The sequence below is a fragment of the Hypomesus transpacificus genome, chromosome 18, assembly GCF_021917145.1.
Source record: "Hypomesus transpacificus isolate Combined female chromosome 18, fHypTra1, whole genome shotgun sequence".
Lineage (NCBI taxonomy): Eukaryota > Metazoa > Chordata > Actinopteri > Osmeriformes > Osmeridae > Hypomesus > Hypomesus transpacificus.
In genome coordinates, this window is record NC_061077.1 from 7,172,507 (window position 1) to 7,197,663 (window position 25,157).

Sequence of the window (25,157 nt, forward strand, 5' to 3'; positions counted from 1 at the left end):
TCACAGCTCGGCCCACTGGGAAAGTACAGCGGGGCTGGTGCCAAGTGTCGTCACCCAAAGTTTTAATTACGTACCAAGAGAGCTTACTACTAAACTTCATGGGGTAATCTCCAGCATCATTTGGGGAGATTCTATCTGAGCTGAGATCAGAATCTCCCCAAAAACTGGTGGATATTACCCCATGAAGTTTAGCAGTTCACGCATAATAAACAAAGACATTAAGACAAAACGTTTGTACATATATATTTTTTAATTCTTATATATAATAAATTTCTATGTACAATGTATTCCTCTTTTGTAAAGAAACAAAACAAAGGAGAAATCTTTGATTGCAAACAGTGTTTCATACTAAAGGGCCAGACAAAGATGAGAAAGTGCTGATATTCAACTGAGTGTGCTGCTACTTCTCCCCCGGGTGGACAGAGCTGGTACAACACACCTAAATCAGCCCTGGGGCCAAACAGGGCTGGCAACGATTCAGTTCTATCATATGATTTTCAGAATTGAGGATTGGGGTTTCCCTTGTCATTCTCTAAAGTCACTTGATTACAGAACAATAGTGTACAGGATGAATCAATATCCAGGCCTGTTCAGCCCAGCCCTTCCTGTCAGAGACGTGGCAGGGTAGGGACACCACCAGTCACAGGACAATGCCATCCCTCTGATCTCTATGTCATCCCACCCATGTGTACAGGGAGCATGTATATAGCTACTGTACTAGTGATCTCTGTTCCACTCGATACGTTCATGTTGAGTAATCCGACATGGTGGATGACCACTGTTTGCAATCCTGTTGGCATGTTTCTCTGCCAACAGTGGTGTCAAATTGGTTCACAACATGCTACTGTTGTGGTAGTCAGGGTTACTGCAGTAATGATACATTCAACAAAGCACAGCTAGGACAGTGGACAGTGGTGATGGTCAATCCACTGGGTCACTAAAGGAGATGTCTGATTGTCGATGTGTCAGTCGGCCAATGAGAGACAGACAAGGTTTGACACCATCAATTCAACATGATCACATAAATAACATCACAAAAAATCTCCAGTGTATGGATTTCTCTTTTAGACCATTGGCCACGAGGTAACCCTCAATTTCAAAATATGTAGCAAAATGAATTCTTGTTGTCTCCTTTAAAGCGGTCATGCAAATGATGCAGCCTAGTTGAGCTAAAGACTGGGCACATTTCCTCCGTAACAACGTTGAGAAGATCCAGACGCTGTCTAAGTGGCCAAGGCTAGCACTGACTAGTTGGCAGATGTGACAGTATCCCAGGTCCCCCTGGCATACCGCATAAGCAAGAACGGCGGTCCGCTAGAGCTGCACTTTTGGTCTGAAGTGCCAAATAGTAGCAGAGGATGTGAAGGAGAAATACCAAGAGATCGGTCTCCAGTCCTGGGTCGACCCGGTCCAAAGCTGTGGCTCCGAGTCTGGGGGATTGATATCCAGATCCAGCCAGCTAGGTCTGGTCCAACAGGAGATCATCCAGATAGAGTTCCCTCTCCTGGGCCTGTCTGTGTGGCAGCTCTTTAGAATCACCACATTGAATACCACTCACGGTTCACAAACTGTACACTTACTGTCACGTCAATACAAAAGAGCTGGGAGGGTTCTCCACACACACAGACAGAGGACCTGCGTGTGCGTGTCTGTGTGTGTGCGCGCATGGATGTATGAGGACTCCCTCTTGTGCTCTGGTTTCCCATCCTCCCTTACTTGCACATCAGGGGGAGCAATGAGCTAGCGACGGGTCGAGGGCCAGGGTCTACATTCTGAACACAGGGATAGTCAGTAGCAAAGAGATTTAGCTAAGGGACAGAGAAAGGGAGAGAGAGAGAGAACAAAAGAGAGAGAAAAAGAATGAAAATGAGAGCGAGAGACAAAGAAAAACGGAGAGAGCAGGGCAGAGGGAATCGTTTGTGCTCGGCAACTTTTCAAGGCACTGTCCTGTCTGTCACATGATGTCAACAAAGAACTCACAGGGGTTTCCCATGGCGTGCTGGAAGGACTGGCGGCTGGCGGTGAGTTCGGGGGGGACGGCAGCTAGCTCCCTCACTGGGGGGGCCCCAGGGGGGGTGCTGCTGCTGACGGACGTCTTGGGGGCGAGGCGTGCCAGGCAGTACGGGGGGGGTAGGCCAGGGGGGCCGTAGGAGGAGGCGTGGCTTCGCTCACTGTGGCCACAGGAGCCGGGCACAGGTTGGCTGAAGGGGGCGTGGCTATAGGAGAAGGGGGCTTGGATGTTTTTCGAGTGACAGTGACTCCTGTGAGACTGGGTGTGGCTGAAACCTGAGCGAGTGTGGCTGTGACTGGAGAGGGCATGGCTGTGATGACTGAGTTGGCTGGCAGACCTATCGCCACGCCTGACACCCCGCACGACTTGCTCTGATTCGCTGCAAGTGGACCTGTGGGTCTTCTCTTGAGGGGAGGAGCGCCTGCCTTTCCCTGCGCTGGGGTTGGAGCCGCTGCTTCGGCTTCCTGGGAGAGGAAGGAGGAGACAGGAACACAGACAGTTATCCCCCAACCCACGTCTGCACACCTGTCATCACCATAACAACACCATCTGCAGCTCCAGCTCACCAGCTATGACTTACTGTTGCCATCTGTTGCTGACCTAGTAGTTAGTGTATCCTAGGTAGCAGACAGTCACACCTTAAAAATGGATTCTGAAAGCTTAGTGAAGCCCCACAAGCTCTTAATAAGGCCCACAACACAGTGAGGTTACAGGTCGTATGACGGATGCTTACATGACGGATTTGCTTCGAGAAGACAGGTGAAACATCTTCAGGCCTCATATGGGGTCTATAAAGGCTTTAGAAGACATACTTCATATCAAGTGGAATGAGACTATATATATATCTACAAAAAACCCAAATCATTAAATATCAACAGCCAAAGGCAAGTGACTTCATCCCCATGGTAACAGGAAGCAGACATGAGACTGGTGATGTCATGTCTGGTGTACTAGCCCACACAGAGACTTCTCTGAGGTCCATACATTTAGACATGTCATGATACACCTGCATCAAGGACACACCTCAATATTGGAAAACCCTGGACTGGTGATCAACGCAGACGGACTGAAAAATGATCTTGTAGATCTAGTTTGATCGGGATTCTGTGTCATTCAGTCAACTGTGTCAAGTGTTACTTTGTGAGATCACAATGCCAGTAATTCCACATTGAAAATGTCATCCTGATAAAGGTCAACCACAACATTGTGAACCAACACATATTCCTGTCTCCTCTTTGGCATTGAGCCCTAGTACTGCATATGGTGCATGATCGCCCCCTATCAGAGAGAATGATAGTGCAAGCCTTGGCCTCAGTTGAATCATGCACCTCTCGGACTGAGACTCAGTACAGTACCAACACATGCCCAGAGGTGCACAGAGGGAGAATGGGCTGTCAGGAGAGTCACAAACAGCTGCAGCAACGGTATGGACACACACACACATCAACGCAACTCGGTGGGAGAGGCATGGGAGGAGGAAAGAAAAACCTTGAAGCTATGTTAAGAGAGCAGTCCACAGAGAGAGAGAGAGAGAGAGAGAGAGAGAGAGAGAGAAAGAGGAGAGCAGTCCACAGAGAGAGAGAGAGAGAGAGAGAGAGAGAGAGAGAGAGAGGAGAGCAGTCCACAGAGAGAGAGAGAGAGAGAGAGAGAGAGAGAGAGAGAGAGAGAGAGAGAGAGAGAGAGAGAGAGAGCAGTCCACAGAGAGGAGAGAGAGAGAGAGCAGTCCACAGAGAGAGAGAGAGGAGTCCACAGAGAGAGACAGAGACAGAGAGAGAGACAGAGAGGAGAGCAGTCCACAGAGAGGAGAGAGAGAGAGTGAGAGAGAGAGAGAGAGGAGTCCACAGAGAGAGACAGAGACAGAGACAGAGACAGAGACAGAGAGAGAGAGAGAGAGAGAGAGAGAGAGAGAGAGAGAGAGAGGAGAAAGACAGACAGAAATGAAATGAGAAGTGAGATGGAGGAAATGAAAGTTTTTGTGAGATAATCAGAATGACCAGAGAGATAGATATAGACAGAGAGAGACACATAGAGAGAGAGAGAGAGAGAGAGAGAGAGAGAGAGAGGGAGAGAGAGAGGTAGAGAAGGAGAGGGTGTTAGCTGTCTTACCGGTTCCCCCAGTGTCCTGGGACTACCTCCTCCTTCAGTCTACCGTTGCCCAGCAGAAACAGAGGGAACAACAGAGTTAAACACCTCCCAGTCCAGTCCAGCCTGGTCCAACCCAGATCAGCTTGGATCCATCAAACCTAGCCCAGCCAAGCCCTAGTCTGGCTCAGTTTAGTCCAGCCCAGTCTAGACTAACTCACCTAGTCTGACCCAGTCCAGCTGTGCCTGGTCTAGTGGATCCTAGCCTCCTCCAGCTGGGTGTAACCCAGACACTGTCCTCTCCAGCCTGCTCTGGGCCTACTGCATCACTGCTCACAGTAAGGATCCAGACACTGTCCTCTCAAGCCTGCTCTGGGCCTACTGCATCACTGCTCACAGTAAGGATCCAGACACTGTCCTCTCCAGCCTGCTCTGGGCCTACTGCATCACTGCTCACAGTAAGGATCTGATTGCACTGTGGGGACTTCCCCATGAATAACGCATGATCCCCTCTTCACACACACAGAAACACACGCACACTGATCTGCTGGCACTGTCGCTCCTGCTTACTTCCTCCTGCTCACTGTCACACTCCGTGGCATGCATGCACAGTAATGACAGCTACAGATGCCTGGCTCAAAATGGGATATTAAACAACTACCAAGTTGGACTGGAGAGGAAAACGGGAGGTAACAGACAGGGCTGGGTGCTCCCTATTCTTCTCTCTCTCTCCTCCAATCCCAAAGTTGCCAAATGGTTATGTGGACATCCATAAACAAAAACGAAAGTTGACGGAAATCAGGCAAGGACAATGGCTGAAGGATTCACTTGAAGGTGATTGCAACAAAAGATCGTACAGGAGAAGGAATGGAGCCTTTTCTACGATGTGATCACGATTACACGAGAGAAATGCTCATCTTTCATGCTGCCTACTTCTATCCCACATCCAGCAGAGGCCACTCTCCCCCAGACACACAGTCTCCCCACCATGCAGCAGCAAGACACAGCAACGACAGCAGCAGGTAGCAAATGAGATAAAAGATCATTCAGGAAGGATGGGGCCCATTGGGTCATATCAAGCTGGCAATCTGAGTTCAGCCAATAGGCTGGTCAGGTTCAGTGTGTACACACCCAGTACTGAAGAGTTTCCCGCTTGCTGCGCGACCCAAGATGCTCATGATTGACCTTGACGATACAAGATGATTTTAGACACTTTGACTAAGAACGGTGTGTTCATGTGCAATTAGCTACACAATAGGACCAAAAAATAACCTTAAGATGCAGGCACACAGGTTAGCACATACAGTAGTTTAGACTGTGTCACTAACTGGCATGAGATTTGGACCGGTAAGAGGTCAGCCATTGAGGTGTGATCAGTTTATATCTGAACACTGAGGTTTAAAGACAAGGCCTCACTCACCCTCACTGTGTTGGCTGCCGGCACTGCCACTGTGAAAACTGTGGCAGGGGTCGGAGTATCCTGGGGGGAAGCCAGGGGGAGCGGAGGGGAAAGGGGGGTAGGGGAAGGGTTGGCCTCCCAGGGGCCAGGGGTTGGTGGCTGGGGGAGGGAGGGGGGCCAAGGTGTCCTGTTCGGAGCCCCCACCACTGGAACCCTCGTTCAGGTTGAGGGACGCCATGTCTGGAGGACAGAGAGAGAAAGAGAGAGATTATACATCAGTAAATCCTCAGTTAAGGTGACATCCTAAGGTCAATGTAGCTGCCTCATATACACCAGTGGTGGATGAAGCTGATGTATGCGGTGTGGAGGGGGTCGTGGCGTCAGTACTTTGGCAGAGGTCTCCGAAGGTGTAGTAGCACTGCTCAGAGAAGGTGATCTTGTTGACGGTGTGTCTCAGGTAGCCATGTTTGAGCAGACTGCTGGCGTACTTCCTGGCATCACGGCGGTCCTTGAAGCCCTCCACTCGGGAGTAGAGCCAGTCCACCACATCAGCACCTAACACACACACACACACAATGTACACACTAGGGATGGGCATTCGACTAAATTGTCTTAATCGATCGTCGGGAGAATTAACGATCGATTTTCGATTAATCATTAACATGTTTATATTAAAATTCACAATTTATAGGCTATATTAAAATGAGGTGAAATTAGAAAAAACACAGCGTGTTTCCGCATTGAGATCTGTAGTGTAAAGGGCCCTATTATCGTCCACTCAAAATCTCCAACGTTCGGGGCCCCATTATCGTCCACAACCGTTTCTTCCGTTAATTTCTTAAAGAAAATATGCAGCAGCAACGAAAGAAAGTAACTCATCGATATGTACACATCTTATTATGCTGCACACCAAATTACAGCGTCTTACTTCGAGATTTGAGAGTGTATATACGCTCTCAAACCTTATGTGTAGCATTTGCCTTCCGCAGCGTCAAACTGACAATTCTCCCTTGAAAGTGGTTGGGTGGATGTGGGACCCCCTGGCTAACTGCTAAAATCAGGAAATTAACATTTCTATGCATATCCGGATTGGATTTCAATACCGGAATGTTATAATATAGGTGTGTATCTATATATTAAAGAATAATGCTGTGACATAGGCCTAACGTTTTTAATTTGTAGTATAACGACATTTTGGTAACATTGCTAACGAGCGTCGAGAACTAGCTACAGTAGGTGGACGATAATGGGACCCCTTACTACAGTAGGTATTACAAGAAAAACAACTATTTCTGTAACTCCTAGAAGCGGAGCCGACAGCTAGAAGCCTGTGTTCAAACACAACTGGCCCTCGTTTTTTTCCGGCTAATTAACAAAGCTTCATAAAAACTTTCGCCCTCAACAATACTTAAGGGTAGCATATCCATCTCGATGGATTTACAGATCCGTTGGGTAATTTTCTCTGCTCGTTGTGCATCGCAGCTCCTCCGTGCTAGCACCAAGAGCAGGATGCACCGCCACTAACCAGGGTCGGATGTACGTTCTTCAAGTGGTACATCATTTGAGTCGTGGAGGAGTTGTATTTATACTCAGCTTTGCAGTGTTGGCAGTGAACAAAGGATTTTTTTGTCAATATGGTCTCACGCTACACTTCGCCGTGACCTCTTCATATTTACTTTTGAAATAGCTACATGGAAACTCGCCGGTAATTGAGTAGGCCTGTGGCGTTTTTTTCCAAACATTGGCTTCATTTGGTAAAATGTTTAGCTAATTGCTGCCACATAGCGAAATCCATTGCAACCCTTCAAGACTCACACTACGCAACAGAACACGCATTAGTTTTATCGATGAACAAATAATATTATCGACTAAATTCTTAATGATCGATAATCGATCGTCGATTAATTATGCCCATCCCTAGTACACACCAATGACTTGACACAGTAATACATACAATACCACCATCAGATACGTTGATATTGCACATTAGATACACTTGTATACAACCCCAATAGTGTAGGGTACAAACGTTACGTCAACATCGTCAGCAATATCCTGTAGCTCATAGGCATCCAAGTTTACAAGTGGACAAGTGGTCCTCTAAGATTTCTCTGTGTGATTCCCTTGACCTCTCACCAATGACAGCGTTGGAGATGGTGATCTTCAGCCACATCCTGTCCCGGATCTCCAGACCAGAGTCAGGCAGCTGCATCACCTTGACGATGGTCGCCATGTCTGTCTTACTGGCCGACAATGGCAAGTCGTCAAACTCTGAGCGAGGAGAGAGGTGACAGAGTCTGGATGAAGCATGCGGTTGACTCAGAGACATTGGGATATGCTGATATGCTGTGCTGTGCTATACAGTAGCTAGTGTGTGTGTGTGGTTGTGGTCGGGTTGTGGTCCTACCGTAGTGTGGGTAGGGCCCGGTCAGGGCGGTGGTGTGAGAGATCCAGGCTGCAGGGTCAATAGGTCTTACAGGCTCCGCTGAATAAACACACACAATCATACACCTGCACGTTGTTTTCCAAAAGGTTTGTGTGTGGGGGGGGGGTCGGGGTTGTTTGGCGATGAGTTGCGTTCTTCTATTGTGTTTGTATGCATGTGCTCACATGCATGGGGGGGCTCAGAGGTCAGAGCATTTGACTACAGATCAAGAGGTTGCAGGTTCAAATCTCCCCTGTACTGGGATGTTGCTCTGGATCAATGTGTCTGTTCAGTGAAAGGGCCTGTGTGTGTGTCTTACCTCTGGGGATCGTGAAGTAGCTACGTGGAGATGGATCCCAGCACTTGGCTACAGTAAGGCTGATAGGCCTGCAGCACAGAAACACTCAGTCAGTTTAAGAACAGGCTGACAACTGGACTCTTCAAGCACACAACTATGTAGCTACTGCCCAGCAGCCAAAGTAATCGGCTGGTTTAAAGGGTTTGAGGGAGATTATGGGGAAAATATATTCAGAATTATACTGCTGTCAATCACACTAAAACAGCTTAGATTGCCAACCAGTGGTTCATCCGGTACATTACGTCTATAAACTTTGAGCAGGGCTGACCCTATTCAAGCTGGGCCACACATATCTGAATCGTAATAAACAACACTGCCTGGGAGTACTGTTTGCTCCAGGCCAGTCAGCAGAAGCAGCCACAACACTTTTCTTACCCGGTTTTAGACACGATCTCTCTGAGGATGCGGACAGCATCATCGTTGCTCATGTTCTCAAAGTTCACGTCGTTCACCTGGGGGTTCACATGACACCACGATCCATAAACATAAGTCACAGGGAAGGAATTCTTTAGAACTACCCTTTTGCTTTTTGGTGTGCTACAGTTCAGTTGTTAATCTCCGGGGGACTGCAAGGCTTTTAGCCGCACGTAAAAGGCGAGTAAATCCTAAGCTGCTTTATATATTTAGGTTTTCCTACTTTATGCATGGGCAGAGAAACTACACGTTGGACAATAAACAACAAGCAGCCAGGGTTTGAGAGCAGCTGGGGTTCCAGCCACACAGATCAAAGAACCCAGCCATAGGAAGGAAGGGGAGAGGCAGAAAAACAACATCCATAAAACACAGTTACAGGGAGGCGAGGAGAACAAGCCAGGTCTGTTGTTGTTCCCTCAGCCGAGCGTTGAGTGTGCCCCTAGAGGGTGTGCAGGGTGTTGGGGAAGGGAGAGGAGGGTGGAGCCCACCTGCAGGAGCATGTCTCCAGGTTCGATCCTGCCGTCTGCGGCCACGGCTCCGCCCTTCATGATGGAACCGATGTAGATGCCGCCGTCGCCCCGGTCGTTGCTCTGGCCCACGATGCTGATACCCAGGAAGTTGTACTTCTCTGTCACACACAGACGCCAGGGGAGAATCAGGTCACAGGAACAAATGGACTCAAAGGCTACGAAGCTAAGGAGTATCTAGGAATATACTTCCAGCAATGTTTCCAGACACAAAGCAGTCCAGAAGTGAGAAGTAGATGAGAGGGCGAGCCCTTACCCATGTTGAGAGTGACAGTGATGATGTTGAGGCTCATAGTGGAGTCTGTGATGCTGCTGAAGGAAGAGGACTAGCACACAGACAGGCCAGTGAGACAGTCGTTCATTCAGAAACATTCACAAACCTTAATACCACGTTCCATGCATGCTCTCTCTCTCTCTCCTGCGGTGACACATACACGCTACACACACACACACACACATTCCCTCCTACTCCCGTGCCATCCACCAGCAGTCTCTCACCCGGTCTATTTTGGCCACTTTGTGCCTCCGTCTGCGGCGTTTGTGTCTGCGCATCAGCTGAGAGGAGGAGCTCTGCTCTGTTGAGCTGCTGAGCCTGACAGGGAGGGGGAGAGGTCAGGGGGTCACCACAAACCCATGATGGAAAGGATAGAGAAAGACAGAGGGTCATGGTCCTTCTATGTACCTGCTGGCATCCTCATCTTCCTCACTGTCGACAAAGGAGCTGGTCTCCAGCTCGCTGCTCATCACTGAGGCGCTGTCGTAGCCCATGGCCGAGTCCCGCGCAGTGCGCTCCGACTTGGAGTGGCCGTTGATACGAGGGACTGGAAGGACAACCAGAAACCACTTTATCACCAGAGGTCACCGTCAGACTCAGACAGCATGACTTCAGGGAGGGTGGAGAGATGAATTTGATGGGGAGAAAGATTAGAATGGGACAGTGACAAGAAATACATGTCACAAAAAAGTACAGTTGGGGTGAAAGAGCAGACAGAAAGAATAGGGAACTAATTTGCTGAATTTATGAACTGCTAAAATGTCAACATTATTACAAAAAAAGAGGAACTCGGTTACATACGGAATTATATATTTTATTATTTTTTTACTATAGCTAATGTATTTGTGGGAATTTTGTATTAACATAAAAACAACATTTTAATGGGTACATCTTGCTACCTAAAACAGTGTTCACCCATAATCTCCAAAACACCCAACACCTCTCCATCACCTTCCTTACAGTGGCAGGGGCGTGGCGCTTTCTCAGGGTAACAGCGGATTGGCTGGAAAGGTCTACCCAGGCGTAGAGGGCGTGGCCGGGCCTGTGTTCTTCGTGTGCGACCGAAACATTCCAGTAATGTGGTAGTGCCCATTGCTACTGTACGTCAGCCCCAAGAGTGTTCTCACACACACATGCAAGCTCACTCTCATTCAAAAACCTCGACAGTCTCTCTCACACACACATTAGTAAAACGGAGGCGCTACAGCAGTTCTGCAGTGTACAGTGAGTACAGTGTGGGGAGTACAGCCTGGTTGTTGTCCCCCAGCCCCAGGCAGGAGTGAATGAGTCTTCCTGCCTAGAAACAGGGTGCTGACAGTCTCCTTATCTACAACCAAGGTAGTGAGGAAAGACAGGGGGAGAGGACAAATGCAGTGTGAACGGGAGATAACAAGACAGTCGCTCAACATCATCTTTCCTCCTCTCAGCTCAGTAGCAGACAATGCAGCAGGTGTGTCAAAGTACCCTGTGCTGTTTCATTAATGTCCTCTGCATGCCTGTGCACAGCCTATTTGTTCAATACAGCCCAATTTATAAACTATGCTGTGGACTATTGTTGAACACGTATAATACGTTAAAAACAACCTTCACTGTCCTTAAGGATCTATCCTATCCACCATTAAACAGATTGGATTGGAAGCTTTTCCTATTTCATCATTCTGATTCATATATGAATTATCCAAAGAGATTTAAAAAAAATGCCAGATGTCCACAATTTACCACCAATAGTAACCTACTGAAGTACTTACTAAGGTGACAAAACATTGCTATTTTGAAATGCTAACTTTCATAGGCAGAAAACGGTGTATTGCTTTCGATAGCACAGATTGCTATTTCTTGAAAATGACAAACCAAAGAAAATCTCAAAGGTAATCGCAACCGTTGTCACAAACCTGACAAACCATTGCCATAGGGATTTTCTAATCAATTCATTTGAACTAAAATATGCCAATTAAATACTAAGGTTTTTCGATCGTTTCCCATGCAAACAATAGATTAAACAAATACAATTGCTGTTTCTTAAATTCTTACCGCACTTGCTGCAGACGAACAGTCAACGAAGCCCCACACACTAACTGAACAAACTGAGACGGAGCTAAACTACAAATCACTCCTAACACGCGACACAACTATATCTGCTTTAATCCCCCTTCGACCAATCAGATGGCAGTTTCTCACAGCGTTGAGCTCGCACTGCAAAAAAAAAATCGGATGAGAAGCGATTTCATCCGCCATAGGTAACGATGCAATCATGTTGTTAGTTTAAATCCTTTTCCATTACAGTTTACGGGACACGGATTTTCCAAGTTAATTGAACACTTTTTCAATTGTTTCTGAAAAAGTACTTGCTTGATAATACCAGGATATGAAATGTAAGATGAGTACAATGTTACATTTACATACCTGACCAGTCAACAGATATATTTTAAGTTTCTTATTTTAACAATATCATATTAATAACCTTTCAGTGTTACACTAGTCTTGGCATTGGTGTATGCACTGTGTCTGAGGTGTCAATTCACTTCTAACCTCAGTGCAGGTAAGAGGGTAAGAGGTAGAACGCCTGTAGACATGAAATATATCCTATCCAATAACTCCATGCTCCCCTTAGGGTCCTACACCTGTCCCCTCCTCTCACCCTCCTGTCACCCTACAATATTCATCTTTTTATTCTCAGACATTCTGCAAGAAAGGAGAGAACAAGGGATATGTTTACCAGAGCTGACACTTTGATTCAGCTTGCTCTGTTCTCAGTAAAACAGCTCGTATTCAGGCAGACACTGAGCACTTACCTGTGTCACAGACAAGACAGGGGAATTCCGACCACCGTGGCTGCAGGCAGGCAGGCTGCTACATGATGGCTGGGTCTCTGCACCCAAGCCACAAGCTGACCACCGTGACATTGTCATGAGCTCCAAGCAAACACAAGCTAATTCAATCTGATTCTATTGGGCAGAGTAAGCTATCTTTTATGAGCCATGAAGCTGCATGTTGATGAACAGGGACTATCCCCCGACGCTCTCATTTAATTAGAGCTCACAAACTAGCAGATGGAGGGAGGGGGGGAAATGGGTAAGCAATTATTAGTCCTTCAGCAGAGGATCTGCAAGCAACTATTTCTAGAGACATGAACAAGCACAGGGACCTGGCCTGACAAATCTCTCATCACTCTCTGAACTCTGAACGATTGAAGAGAAAAAAAGGGAAATGACACTGTAGCGGTGGAGTCAGCGAGCCTAACCCTACCTAACACTAACCCTAACCTTAACCTTTCAGCCATTACATTGAAAGTGCTGCAAAATATAGGAGTTCACATGCACACATGTTGAACATGCGAACACACGTGCTCACTCGCCCACAAAGCACACACACAATTCTTTCTCTTCGAACTATCTCAGACGAATGCTTCAGACTTTGCTGCTAATTGCGCCACGTAGATTAATGAATATTGAGTTTAATGAGCCTGGAGAGCCGGATCCACACAGCCAGACTGGCTGAGATGAAGGGTTCAGGGGAGGAGAGATGGAGAGATTGGAGAGAGAGGGAGAGAAAGAGAGAGAGATAAAGAGCTGGCTCTGTGGTGAGCATGCAGGGGAAACAGAAACAGCAGGGTATGGAGGCTGCCTGTTTCTAGTGGAATGAGCTTCTGGCGGGCAGAGACTATCTGCCCTCAGCATCACCCAGCACCAGCAGAGGACTGAGAAAGACTGGGAGAATTTTTTTTCAGGCAAGACATGAACAGTATTCTAAGTGTTGGTGGCTGTTCAGCAGTTCTCCGCTGCATTCTTTGTGAGCGGAGAAAGAAAGACGCTTCGTGTCTGACTGGCTACCCGTCTGACAATAGAATATCTGTGAGAGAGAGAGAAGTTCCCCTAAAGGAGGGCAGAGGAAGCCCCCCCCCCCTTCTCTTCCTCCTCCCCATCCCCCTCCTCCCTTTTACTCATCCAAAAAAAGTGACCTTCATGGAGCTTTCTGTCGTCAGTGCCGGAGCACATCCGTGGAATAACAAATAAAGAATGCTGTTTGTTTCCAATCTTCCCAACTTTCCACATTAGACTAAAGTGCCCCATGTATTTACCACACTGTCTGATACAGTGAATGTGAGGAAATAGAGTATATTCAGTGATGTTTGCTTGTATTGATCCACAGTAGTATCCTCCCCATAGTATCCTACCCAACAAGTAAATAATATTCCATGCTGGTTCCACAGCAGCACGAGGTAAGAGACAGGAACTGCTTTCCTCTCGTGTCCTCTGTATTTCACAACTCCAGAGTCATTCTACTGGAGTTCATCCATCAAGTGGAAACTCCCCTGGGCCATGAACCTGAGCCTCAGCCAGGAAACAGAGATGGAGGACGAGAGGAGCCAAAGCCTGCAGCAGTCTTGGTCATATGGCACAACTGGGCTCCGATTCCACTTACCTGCCACAAGCAGATGGATGTTTGTCCTGTTCTCACACAGCTACTGTATTGTATGTACTGTATGTACTGGGGTTCTCTCCTGCTCCTCCTATAGCTGTCTGAACTACCATCTACTGTCTGGTGCTTGGGAAGCATCCTTGTACAGGGGAGTGTGGTGAGCAGACATGCACGGAGGCTATGGGTGCGATGGTGACGGGACAGTCTGGGTTTCGTTGTGAGGACCCAGTGGTGTGCGGGCAGGGTACTTACTCTCTGTCTCTCGCGCTCTTCTTCGTGCTCGCTCTCTCTCCCGCTCTCTACGGTGGCTCAGAAGGGACTCTGTACCCGTCTCTGTGTCCAGTCCGTCACGACTGCTTACCGCATTGGCACTGAAAAACAAACCGAATCAAATTACTTTACCTGGACGGACAATGGAACACACACACACATAACAACCAGCAGCTAATAATTATGTATATTCTATACCCAAGACAGTCACAGTCTCTCCATAGGTACAATAAATCTGTCTGTCATGAGATCTGTTTGGAGGGAGGACAACCTCAGGGTTATATCCGTTTCAAATTCAGCCTCCCCAGGCCGAAACGCCAGCTTCATTGTTGTGTGGTATGTGATGTGTTTTTCACTAAGTGCTATTAATGACCATATAGCCTGAGAGAGATGCTTTCCGTGTCCAACACTGGCATTAATGAGTCTTATTGAAAGCCCAGATGGTGCCTCTGGCATGGTGGACCGAGGGATAAGAGAGAGAGATAAAGAGAGAGAGATAAAGAGAGAGAGGGAAAGGGGGAGACTGGTAGAGCAGGTGTGGGCTGAGCAGGGCAGGGCTGGGGGGGGGGGGGGGTGTCTGCAGAGCTGCAGGACTGCAGGGAGGGCCAGGCAGACTGGGGCCTCGGGCTGCAGGGTCAGGTTAGAGAGAGCCTGCAGGCACCAGGGAAACCTGAGGCTGGTGAGAACACAACTCAACCAAGCCTGCCACACACACATCCACGCACACACTTTGGCGTGCACAATGTAACCAAACCTGTCACACAAGCACGTGGACACACTCTGGCTTGCACACACAGAAACAGTAAACCCATGTTCAAAAGGAATGTGCTTCACACGTGGGCGCACCTACGCACACACACACACACACACACCTCTTCATCTGGCTTAAAAAACTGCTATTTAATTTGCCTTCAGGGAAAAGCGTGAATGACGAAAGCAAATCAGACTACACGAGGACAAGCTGCTGTGTCTGCAGTGTTCACAGGGGCACAACATGCCCAACAAGGCAGGATGTTTCCGTATCAGTCTAATGATACATCAGAGCTGTTCCAGTACAGAACAGTGCATGCATGCAAACCGAGTGCTGACCCAGCGGCCTCTCCTCCAGATGCAGGTCCCAGGGGCTGTGGCAGCTCCGTACAGAGGTGTACTGGTTGAGGTTGGTGGTGCAGGCCATGCGTAGTCATGGCTACAACTGTGGTGACTGTGTGTGTGTTGGTGGCTGCAGTCTAGCTAGGCAGGGGGTCTGTTGATCCTGTGGGAGATTATAAAGGGGAGGGCCTAGTATAGGGGGGGGAGGCTGCAGCTGTGAACACCCGCCCCCCCCCCCCCCCCCCCTTTCACCTCCCCTCTGCCGCTGCCGTCCATCCCCCCCTCCTGGGAAACAGAGACGGGTGCTTTTAATGTCCGTTAATCCGGATTACCGTGCAGAAGCACATCAATTCTGCTCGCTCTCAGCACTGAACACCTATTCTGTCCCTCGTCAAACACGGCCATTCACAGTGGATGGATCCATGAAATATATGAATACACCACAATAAGAAATGGAACTGGTAATAATATTCAGTTTATTTACAGAGGCAGGGTGAGGGTAGGAGACACGCTTTATTTCAGAGAGCCAAGCCTGCTATACGAAATTCACAATAACAATTTCTCTGAAAAAAATACTGCCTGTCTGGTTCAAATAGGGAGAGAGAGAGAAGAGAGAGAGACCAGGAGAATGAAAAGAGGAGAGGGAGGGGACAGTGCGCTATGAGGAAGCTGGCTACTCCTAGTCTGACCACAGGGTGGCAGTAGACACAGCAGGAAAAAAGGAGCAGGAACAATACACTCATCAGGCCAACTGACAGGCGAGCAGCAGGGCGCAGTCCACCGAGGGTCAGAACGAGCCAGCATGTCAAACTGGGGATGAAGACATCTAGAGACATGACAGATTGCATGTTCTCAATATAGAGTGCAGCAGTGCGCACTCTGCAGCTGTAATGGCAACAACCCCAGCCTCCTGGCCCCCCTGCCCCCCTGCTGCACAGCTACGTAGTCATATAGCCTCACAGCCCTGGAGCCATAGCTCCCTGCTATATTTAGCTTTGGGCCTTCCTTTAACAAATGCCGTGAGAAACTCTAATACATCTGTTTGAAGCTGAAGTCTGGGCTTGCAGAAGGGTCAAGCGGGCTGCAGTCATCCCTGTGTGGAGTTCTGAGCTGGCCCTGTAACACTTCACATTGTTGGGCCACATATCTCATTATTAACAGCCAACTGGCAATGGGTGCTTTTAGTGGATGAATACAATGGCATGCCTTCAATGGCAGCGTTTCCAAAAGATGTTTACGCTATCATGACTATTTCTGGAGCAGCACTGGGAGGGTTTGCATCATGGGGATGCTTACATAGATGAGCAGACTAACACGTTGCTGTGCGCCTGACTAAACAGCCATTTCATGTACAGTACGTGAGAGGTAACATGAACACATGGCGTACGAACAGGTGCGTACACATACACATCCACACATCAACACACAGTCGCATAGGGGGCACACAAACACACACGAGCCTTCCATGTGCGTTGGGCCCCTGAGTGAGATGAGTCTCTCTGATGAGCTCTCCAAAGTCTGATTAGCGCATATGGCTCGCAGTGAATTAAAAAGGTCAGCCGGTGCACAGACTCTCGTGTGCACGTGTCGGGGGTCTGTGCGATTGTGTGTGCACTGTTGTGCAATTGTGGGTGAAATCATGTGTATATGGAACAGCATATTTGATGTCATAACAGAGCACATACCACCAGTGTACTTACTGAAAGGAAGGGGGGCGCGAGTCGCCGATGCCCCCTGTTCTTTCCAGGGGAGGGGGCAGCTCTGGATGGCTCTCTGTACACTGGGACCCCCCATCTGAGTGGGAGCTCTCTGCCAGGACCAGCTGAGAGACAGAGAGAGAGAGAGAGAGATAGAGAGAGAGACAGAGAGACAGAGAGACAGAGAGAGAGAGAGACAGAGAGACAGAGAGACAGAGAGACAGAGAGACAGAGAGAGAGAGAGATAGAGAGACAGAGAGACAGAGAGACAGAGAGACAGAGAGAGAGAGAGAGACAGAGAAAGAGAGAAAGAGAGACAGAGAGACAGAGAGAGAGAGACAGAGAGACAGAGAGACAGAGAGACAGAGAGACAGAGAGAGAGAGAGATAGAGACAGAGAGACAGAGAGACAGAGAGACAGAGAGAGAGAGAGACAGAGAGAGAGAGACAGAGAGACAGAGAGACAGAGAGACAGAGAGACAGAGAGAGAGAGACAGAGAGACAGAGAGACAGAGAGACAGAGAGAGAGACAGAGAGACAGAGAGATAGAGAGAGACAGAGAGACAGAGAGACAGAGAGACAGAGAGACACATAATCAACAAAAGAAACAGAACACGATGCAGCGGAGCGACGAAAGCAAACCGATTGAGCCGCATCAGCAGATGAAGGCACACAAAACACAGTCGTCACAGGGACAGCCCAGCCTCAGAGAGCAAGAGGCATCCCTGAGCTCCGACCACACCAGGCCACAGAGACGGACAGATCCCCAACAACAGCCCAGAGAGGAGGAGAGGACGGCCGTGGAGGGCCAGGGGACTGGCTGGTGGCGATGCGTAAACAACTTGAGAAACAGTGGGATCGCGGCAGAGCACACTGCTTTCACTCGGCTGAGTGTGAGCACAAAGGCTTATGTAAAATGCCCCATAGATACAGCTGCTCTGCTTTCATCTCCGGCAGGATAATGAGAGCTAAAGGAACACGCCGTAGGGACACCCTGGTAACAGCCAGACATGATTAAGACTCACAAACTACAAACAGCAGACACTATCCCCACAATGTTTCAAACCGCAATTCGTAATTCAATACCTGTGTGTTTAAACCTCAATGGGCCCTACAAGAGGAGTTGGTGACGCATGGCGGCGATGTGCTGCCTTTCTGCTTCAGCGCCCATGTATACATGGCTGTGTGTGTTTCTGTATGTGCTGATATACAGTGCTCTTACATAACAGTGTGAAAATACCATCCCTCCCCGTACCACGGAGGTCTATAATTCATGGGTGTGGTATGTGGAGCCTGTCACACTCATCAGTGTAACACTGCTCAGAGCCTTCTGCCTCTGTGGCCTGTCAAAATACATGACACCAACACGTGTACCTCCTGCATGCCAGGCTAGTGATACACAGCTGTTTCAATCATCATAGACTCTTATGAGGATGATGTACACCGCGGTGTGATGTGTGCCTTTTAAAAGCAGTCATGGAGGGTCAGGACTGCCTGCTATTATGAAAGTGTGCCCGAGCCTCACACCTCCTCACAGCCGGCCTCGCACCTGTATAGTGCACTGAGTGGCTCAGCACTGAGCTGGAGCTGAAGAGTTCTTGTGCAGGGTTGTGGAGGCGTGATATCATGATCTCCAGCTGGATTACATGTCCGTGGTGGAACGCTCCAGGTATCTTTAGATAGAGCTGAGCCAGCGCGGCCAGGAGCCAGGGGGATGGGAGGGGGGGAGCCAGCGGAGAGGGGCCGTAGGATAGAGCAAGAGGGGGTAGGCTGATGGCCAGGAGATGGGGGGGGGGGGGGAGGATAGGGACACAACATTCATCACAGTTACTCACCCAGGATACCACTCTGCCATTGAAGCAGGGCAGCTTGGCGTTGTCGTCGGAAATCTCCTCTTTGACAACCCTGCAGGACAGACAGACAGCAGAGAGACCCAGTCAGTTTACAAAGTCGTTGCTCACTCACCACTTCTCCATTTAGCCAGGGTAAATATCATACAAGTGTAAGGGTCCACTGAAAAAGGCTAAATGCAATAGATATGTGCTACCCTGCCAGCAAAGCAGAGGTACACTAAAACAGACTCCTGTTCAGTAACAACTTTCCAGTTTGATTTCATGGTTCTTAGTTGGCACCTTTGGTGTTGTTGAGACAGCCATTTTTATCCTCCATCGGTGGATTTACAGCCTCTAGTCAAAACGAGCACACTAACATGATGGTGCTGCAGACCAAGTCAATGAAAGGACACACCTCCATGAATAGCTGTGAACATGCAGTCTAAATGCAAACCCATGTGTGTGTATGCTTGTGTTCAGCTTGCCTATTAAAAGCGGCCCTGCTTGATTTAACGGCCGCGTGTTGCAATATGAAGACACACACACACACACACACAATCAGCATTAACAGAGCTCTCATTTGACGGCCTCGACGCTCCTTATCACATCCTTCCGACGAGGACTGTGTTGTCGTGATAATCTGGTGACGGGTCCGAGGAGCGGATCTCTGACACGGATGATCCGGCTGAGAGAGTGTGTGCTGGCGTGAAAAGGGGGGCAGCAGCGGGCCGAGGTGAGGAGTCGAGCAGTCGAGGAGTATTAATAGAGTGATGGAGTGAGGGAGCCTCCCTCTCTGTGTACGTCTCAGACTGTAAATTCCCCCCAGAAATACCACCCAGTTACCCTCCGACCCCACAGGACACAGTTCAGCAGAAACCTGTCAGTAGTCCACACCTGCTAGGCTCTTGTCACATACATCAGGCAGAGGAAGCTTTACACACTACTGTGTGTGTGTGTGTGTGTGTGTGTGTGTGTGTGTGTGTGTGTGTGTGTGTGTGTGTGTGTGTGTGTGTGTGTGTGTGTGTGCATGTGTGTGTGCATGTATGATTGGGAAGAGGCGAACTGGCTAACTGTAGAAACTGAATGGGAATCGAATACGCCTTTTGTTTGCTGTTGGGGTTTGCAATCTGGACGTGAAATAGGAGAGAGAGAATGACAAAGAGGGAAAGATAGACAGAGAGTGAGAGAGTGAGGAACATAGAACTTGAGGATGAAAACTTTCAGAAGTTTGAACCTAGTGAGTTTCTGAAACTGCTGTTCCCTAGATTTACGGATTTTCCCTTCAGGCTTTGCCAGAGGTTCTTCCTCACATGACTGCCCAGGCTGTGAGTGTTGTTGCAGAGCTGCTGTGAAGAGGGAGTGGTGGACAGGCAGAGATAACACAGTCTTGTAGTTGGAGCTGACTTGTGCTGAGAATGCTCTGGCCCACTCCACCTTACAGAGGAAGAACGGGGTGTGACTCGGGTTGCTGGTTGTTAGGTAGGAAGTGTTTGCATCCTCTCTCTCTAGTCACATGACCAACTGTAAAGTAACTTGTGAGGATGTGGGAGTGGTCAAAACAAACAAATACAGGCCTTCGTTTTGAGACTGAGAGAAACTTATGTTTGGATTCAAAATGTCATAAACCCAGTAATGTAAGACTTCATATTAATATATTCGAAATATTTTACCTATAAATGGTCATGACATGGTTATTTTGACTCCAATAAGAATCATTGGCAACTTTCCTTCTCTGTTAAAAACATCAAGATCCAAAGGAATCCAAATTCACATCCAAGAAAAACACATGACGTCTTCAGAGCCCAGCTCAGCCTGATGCATCCACTCTTTTAAAGATCAATCTGATGTGAGGGGCATTCATATTTGTTACACTCCCAGGTTCACAATTACACGCACACACATACACGCACAAACACACGGCCACACAGTGGCTGGGTCACTAGGTGACTTACACAGGGCAGCGTTTAAAGAGATATGTGTCTGGACTTCTGTCACAACCTTCCAGTCTTAAAGCTGGCAGCTTAAATGGGTCTTAACAGATTTGACCGGATAATGACACAAGATTTAGAGGGGGATTGCTGCATACTGTACTGGTGGGCCTCCGCACGGTGGGGATATGTGTGGAGCACAGGGGGGATTACAACTGTTTATTTATGCTGTGAGACAGAGGAGAGCTAGTTAGAAGATGGTCCATTGAGCACAGAGCAGGGGGCAGGACAGGGGAATGCAGCAGTTTGTGGTCCAGGGACTTCCCTCCCCTCAGGAGAAAAGACTGGCCCAAAGAGGACCAAAATAATGATGACATAAGTTAATGACGAGGCATAGATGCAGAACGGTCGTTCCTAGCCACTTGCTTTGTCCATTCCTTGAAAACCTCAGGTACAGAAGGTGATGACAGTTTTAATACCGGTTCTTGTGTCACCCTGTATACTGGAGAGGCGAGGCAGAGTGGAGCAGTTTCACTACTGTAAACACACAACCAAATAAAGATCCGTTATCCTTCAATAGCAGAATCATTTCTCCTCCTTCTCTAAGACAAACGACACAGATTATACATAGCTCCTTTCAGGCTTCCTCTTCGTCTCTGTGAACTTCAGAAGAAGAAACAGCTGCCATTTGATGAAACCTAAAAGCTATCAAAAAGACCAGCCTTTTGCAATCTACAGAAAAGGAGTGAAATCCAACGACATTTTTTTCACTTCAGTTTATCTACAAGAGAATGTTCTTTATGTCCCCTCTCCTCTAAAGGCAGTCTAATAGTGTGATGTAAAACATAACAACCCCTGTTTATATCCTTTCCTTCACTACATGAATGGCAATCATTAAATGGTATTACAGGCTATAATGCTACAAACCAGCCACACATCTACTGAGCCAGAGAGTGGACAAACAGTACATAAAACATGATATATGGTTTACCTTTAAACATCATCAGCCCTAATCTAGTGTTGAAACCGAATAAGGAGGGAACAGCTCTCTCTCTTTCACAACAGGAGGTCTACTATAGAAGGCCTTGCTCTGACTGTTGATTTACATATCAAACACTGTCTGTAACTGCAAGCGATTTAATGCTTTTCCTGTGTGGAGGAGTCTTATTCCTCCCTGGCTAATTCTCCATCTGCCATGCTGTCTGTTTCTGTGCAGTATGATATGACAGCCATGGCTACCTCAAAGACCGGCTGTCCTCTGTCTCTCTTTGTTTGGTTCCCTTCCAAACTGAGCCCATAGAATTAACTGGTTTAATTATCTGACTGGGAAGCCCAATCATCTTCCTTCCTGAGACTTAGATATGTAACGAAAATAAATCAAACCTACCAACAGCAGTGACCCTGTCCATCTGCACAACGAATCAACATAAACTAGCCAATTGGTAGACTTCATGACAGCCTCCCAGCTAGATTTTTTGCACACCCGTTGACCAACATGCCGATAATGCAAATACTCCATGAGGCCATGGCTCCGTGTTCAGGGCCACAAACATACAGTAGATGCTGTGTTTCAATAATGTTCCTGTGGATCACCTGACGCCCTGATAGCAGCACAACCCTGGTCCGTGCCAGAAGGACACAGAGCAGACAGGCACTGCTAGGGACAGCACACAGCACAATGCACACTCAGTCCTACTGAGGAAACCTTGTTCTCTCTCCTACACAAGGTCAGAGGGAATGTGTCAGACACAGACACATGCCTGCGGAGACACACACACACACACACACACACAGGCTCCTGCCTGATTCCTTGTATCTGTGTTGCCATTCCATGCTGAATTGGGAGGCTGTGCTATACAGAGAAAAGACCTGAAAGGAAGCTACATAAAGGTTGCGTCTGGCCATTAACATATCTGGTCTTATCAACAATGAAGAATAATTATGAACTCAAACTAAAAGAGGGAAGTATTCAAAACAGTTAAGTTGAGTCTAGCTGAGTTGCATTGGTGCCAGGTGTAGCCTACTGGCTTGGTCTTTGGATGTGAGACATGATACAAGTTGACTTCTTGCCCAAAACCATTAGAGATGTCTTTGTTAATGTGTGGGTGGAGCAAGGAGAGAGAGAGGGCAACCTTCCTTGGGTCAAACACACTATTAGCATGACCATGACTGTATTGCCATCTTTGTAGTCTGTACTGGCTGATTAAGAGAGTAAACAATTGCATCCATGAGAAACCCATAATAACAAACACATGCCAACAACATAACGATACATTTTTATTTCAATTTGTCCAAAGGGAATCTATAGATCTATTGAATAAATATAAAACCTCTGACCAGATAGTTTAGACTGGACTATATTCTCCCACTGTCCACTCACGGGACAATAGAGAAGCTGTGAAATCGATGACGTTCGTAAACAGTAGCCATATCATTCATCAAGTTACATACAAATGCAATTCCGGATATTGGACAGTTATTTATTTCAGTCCGACAAAATGTCATTATCTAGAAACGATCGTCATTCTGACACCCCTATGCAGGCCGTCAAGCCACGGTGTTCGCTTTTATATGGGAGTGCTCGTCTAGCGGGCAGCCATGTTTCTACTCGGGGTATTCAGCTGATTCGAGGCCTGCAGTCGCAGGACTAAACGTCAACATAAATGACAGTACCCCAGCTACGGACAAGCGGGTTATGTCTATGTTCTTGGAACGCCATTGTGGTAACATTGTAACTACATAACATATATTGCATGTTAGATATAAGATCTACCTTTGTGTGTGTGTGTGTGTGTGTGTGTGTGTGTGTGTAAATGTGTGGGTGTGTGTTACTGAAGATGTGCATGCGCGTGCGTGTGGACATGAGAGGGATGCATGCTCCCCTACTGTGAAAATCCAATCCAATTGGGTATCAAGCGTATTGGACAGGATTATTGTACTATCCTATTAAAATGCAACCTCTACGGTAAAGTTTGCGTTAAGCAGCCTAGGCTAAATGTATGCCTAAAACTAAAGCGACGCCGTGACTTTCTTTAAATGCATAGTTGAGTTCTTTACATGTTAAAATAAGGTTACGTTTTCTCCTGATCTCTTTATTCCCCTTCCATTAATAGATGCGGTAGGGACTCCTGCAGTACACAAAGGCACCCTGAAAACCTGTCTGGCAATTATCAGTTGCACATCGATTTAGAACTTGCAAGATCCACCGCAAGCATATGTTGAGATTTTTACATGACATGAACTAATGCCAGAGGCTACACGTTTGGCATTAGTGTATTTAAAAGGATATCAAGCAATGTAAATGTCTGCTACAGGAGAGAATGGTGATGGGATCTTTGTGTCACAGTCCGAACTTCAAAGGATTCAGCTACAGTACCCAAATGCGCATTGGATACAATGAACAGGTGCAAAGCATGGAATCAGACATGGCACACTTTGGCGTCATGTTACAATAGCGCAACCTTTTTTGTCAAATCAAGGCATGCTTGTACCGGTAAGGTTAACCACAAAAGGGTTAGGCAACATATATCCCACCAATAACAACAGAAGTAGAAAATGCATCCGTGTCGCCACTTACCCAAAATCCTGGTCCATGGATTTAAAGAAGAATTTGTAGCTATTGACTGGACGATTGTTGAGCACATTTTTGAAATCTGCTAAAGTGACTTTTTCAGGAGAAACGGATAGTTTAACTAAATAAGGAGTCTCCTCCTCATCAATATGGTATATTATTTTTGTTTCCGCCATGAGATTAAGGGTTGGACAATCATTGACACGGGAAAGGAACGAGCATAATAAATAGGTTATTAACTATCTACGAAATAAGGTTCAAGCTACCGTGACAACATTAATAAACATAACTGTATACTTCACGTTGTAAAATAAATAGCCTGGAATTAGACAAAATAAGCGAAAATCCAGACATAATCGCGTTGTAAGTGACTGTATTCCTGCTTCAATGTGTCTCGGTACGGTGGCTCTCTCGGCACTAAAACAGGAAGGGACGGTCCACATCCTTGCGATAGTTTGGAATACTGTATTTTCCATTTTCCAAATTTGTCGGACAGTGCTGTCATCTAGTGGTGTATTTGGGTTATAGAGTTAGTGTTTGGTTAATTGTGTGACAGTGATGTGCCATGAGAAGGGTTTGCGATAAGTAGGCTACATCTGCTTGAGCACTATTTCGTTTTTCGGTAAAAATACTATACACGCCAGACTTACATGGTGAACAACAGAGTACATTCAATAAACAGAACATTTAACCTCTGTTGTCTTTCTCCAAAAAATTGAAATAACATTCTAGACCCATTGACGACAGTAGGTGGTGGTCTTGTACAGACTGTACTTCGTACTTCTTAATGCAGAAAATCTAGAAGCCACTAGTCAGTGGAAAGCAATCGAACTCTATTGTCAATGCTTAAATTAAAGAC

The 25,157-nt window shown here is 47.3% G+C and overlaps 1 protein-coding gene across 5 annotated transcripts; it reads right to left on the reverse strand.

The window, feature by feature from the left end:
* Positions 1–230: 230 nt before the first annotated feature.
* On the reverse strand, positions 231–24,710 carry dvl1a (dishevelled segment polarity protein 1a). 5 transcript variants are annotated; one of them, XR_006957558.1, is made up of 17 exons: positions 24,305–24,710; positions 18,803–18,872; positions 16,972–17,093; positions 14,162–14,280; positions 9,899–10,037; positions 9,715–9,808; positions 9,473–9,542; positions 9,178–9,317; positions 8,651–8,727; positions 8,237–8,304; positions 7,900–7,977; positions 7,629–7,763; positions 5,880–6,047; positions 5,514–5,732; positions 5,225–5,278; positions 2,745–2,808; positions 2,386–2,475 (listed from the first exon to the last, which is right to left on the reverse strand). XR_006957558.1 is itself a non-coding variant. In XM_047040126.1 (16 exons), exons 1-15 carry the CDS (start codon positions 24,472–24,474, stop codon positions 5,268–5,270), a joined length of 1,680 nt encoding a protein of 559 aa, XP_046896082.1. In that variant the 5' UTR covers positions 24,475–24,710; the 3' UTR covers positions 2,388–2,475; positions 5,225–5,267. The 5 variants fall into 5 exon arrangements, 4 of the variants coding, with proteins under 4 accessions (XP_046896080.1, XP_046896081.1, XP_046896082.1 ...); XM_047040126.1 differs by lacking the exon at positions 2,745–2,808 and having other exon boundaries at positions 2,388–2,475; XM_047040127.1 differs by lacking the exons at positions 2,745–2,808; positions 5,225–5,278 and adding an exon at positions 4,118–4,156 and having other exon boundaries at positions 2,399–2,475.
* Between the last annotated feature and the right edge of the window lie 447 nt (positions 24,711–25,157).

What these genes read in the sequence shown, in the direction of transcription:
- dvl1a (XM_047040124.1), bottom strand. Translation starts at nt 24,474, where the DNA reads ATGGCGGAAACAAAAATAATATACCATATTGATGAGGAGGAGACTCCT. An exon ending in ATGGCAGAGTGGTATCCTGG is followed by an intron (nt 17,094 to 18,802) that starts GTGAGTAACTGT and finishes TCTGTCTCTCAG; the next exon opens with CTGGTCCTGGCAGAGAGCTC. An exon ending in TCGCGCCCCCCTTCCTTTCA is followed by an intron (nt 14,281 to 16,971) that starts GTAAGTACACTG and finishes TTTGTTTTTCAG; the next exon opens with TGCCAATGCGGTAAGCAGTC.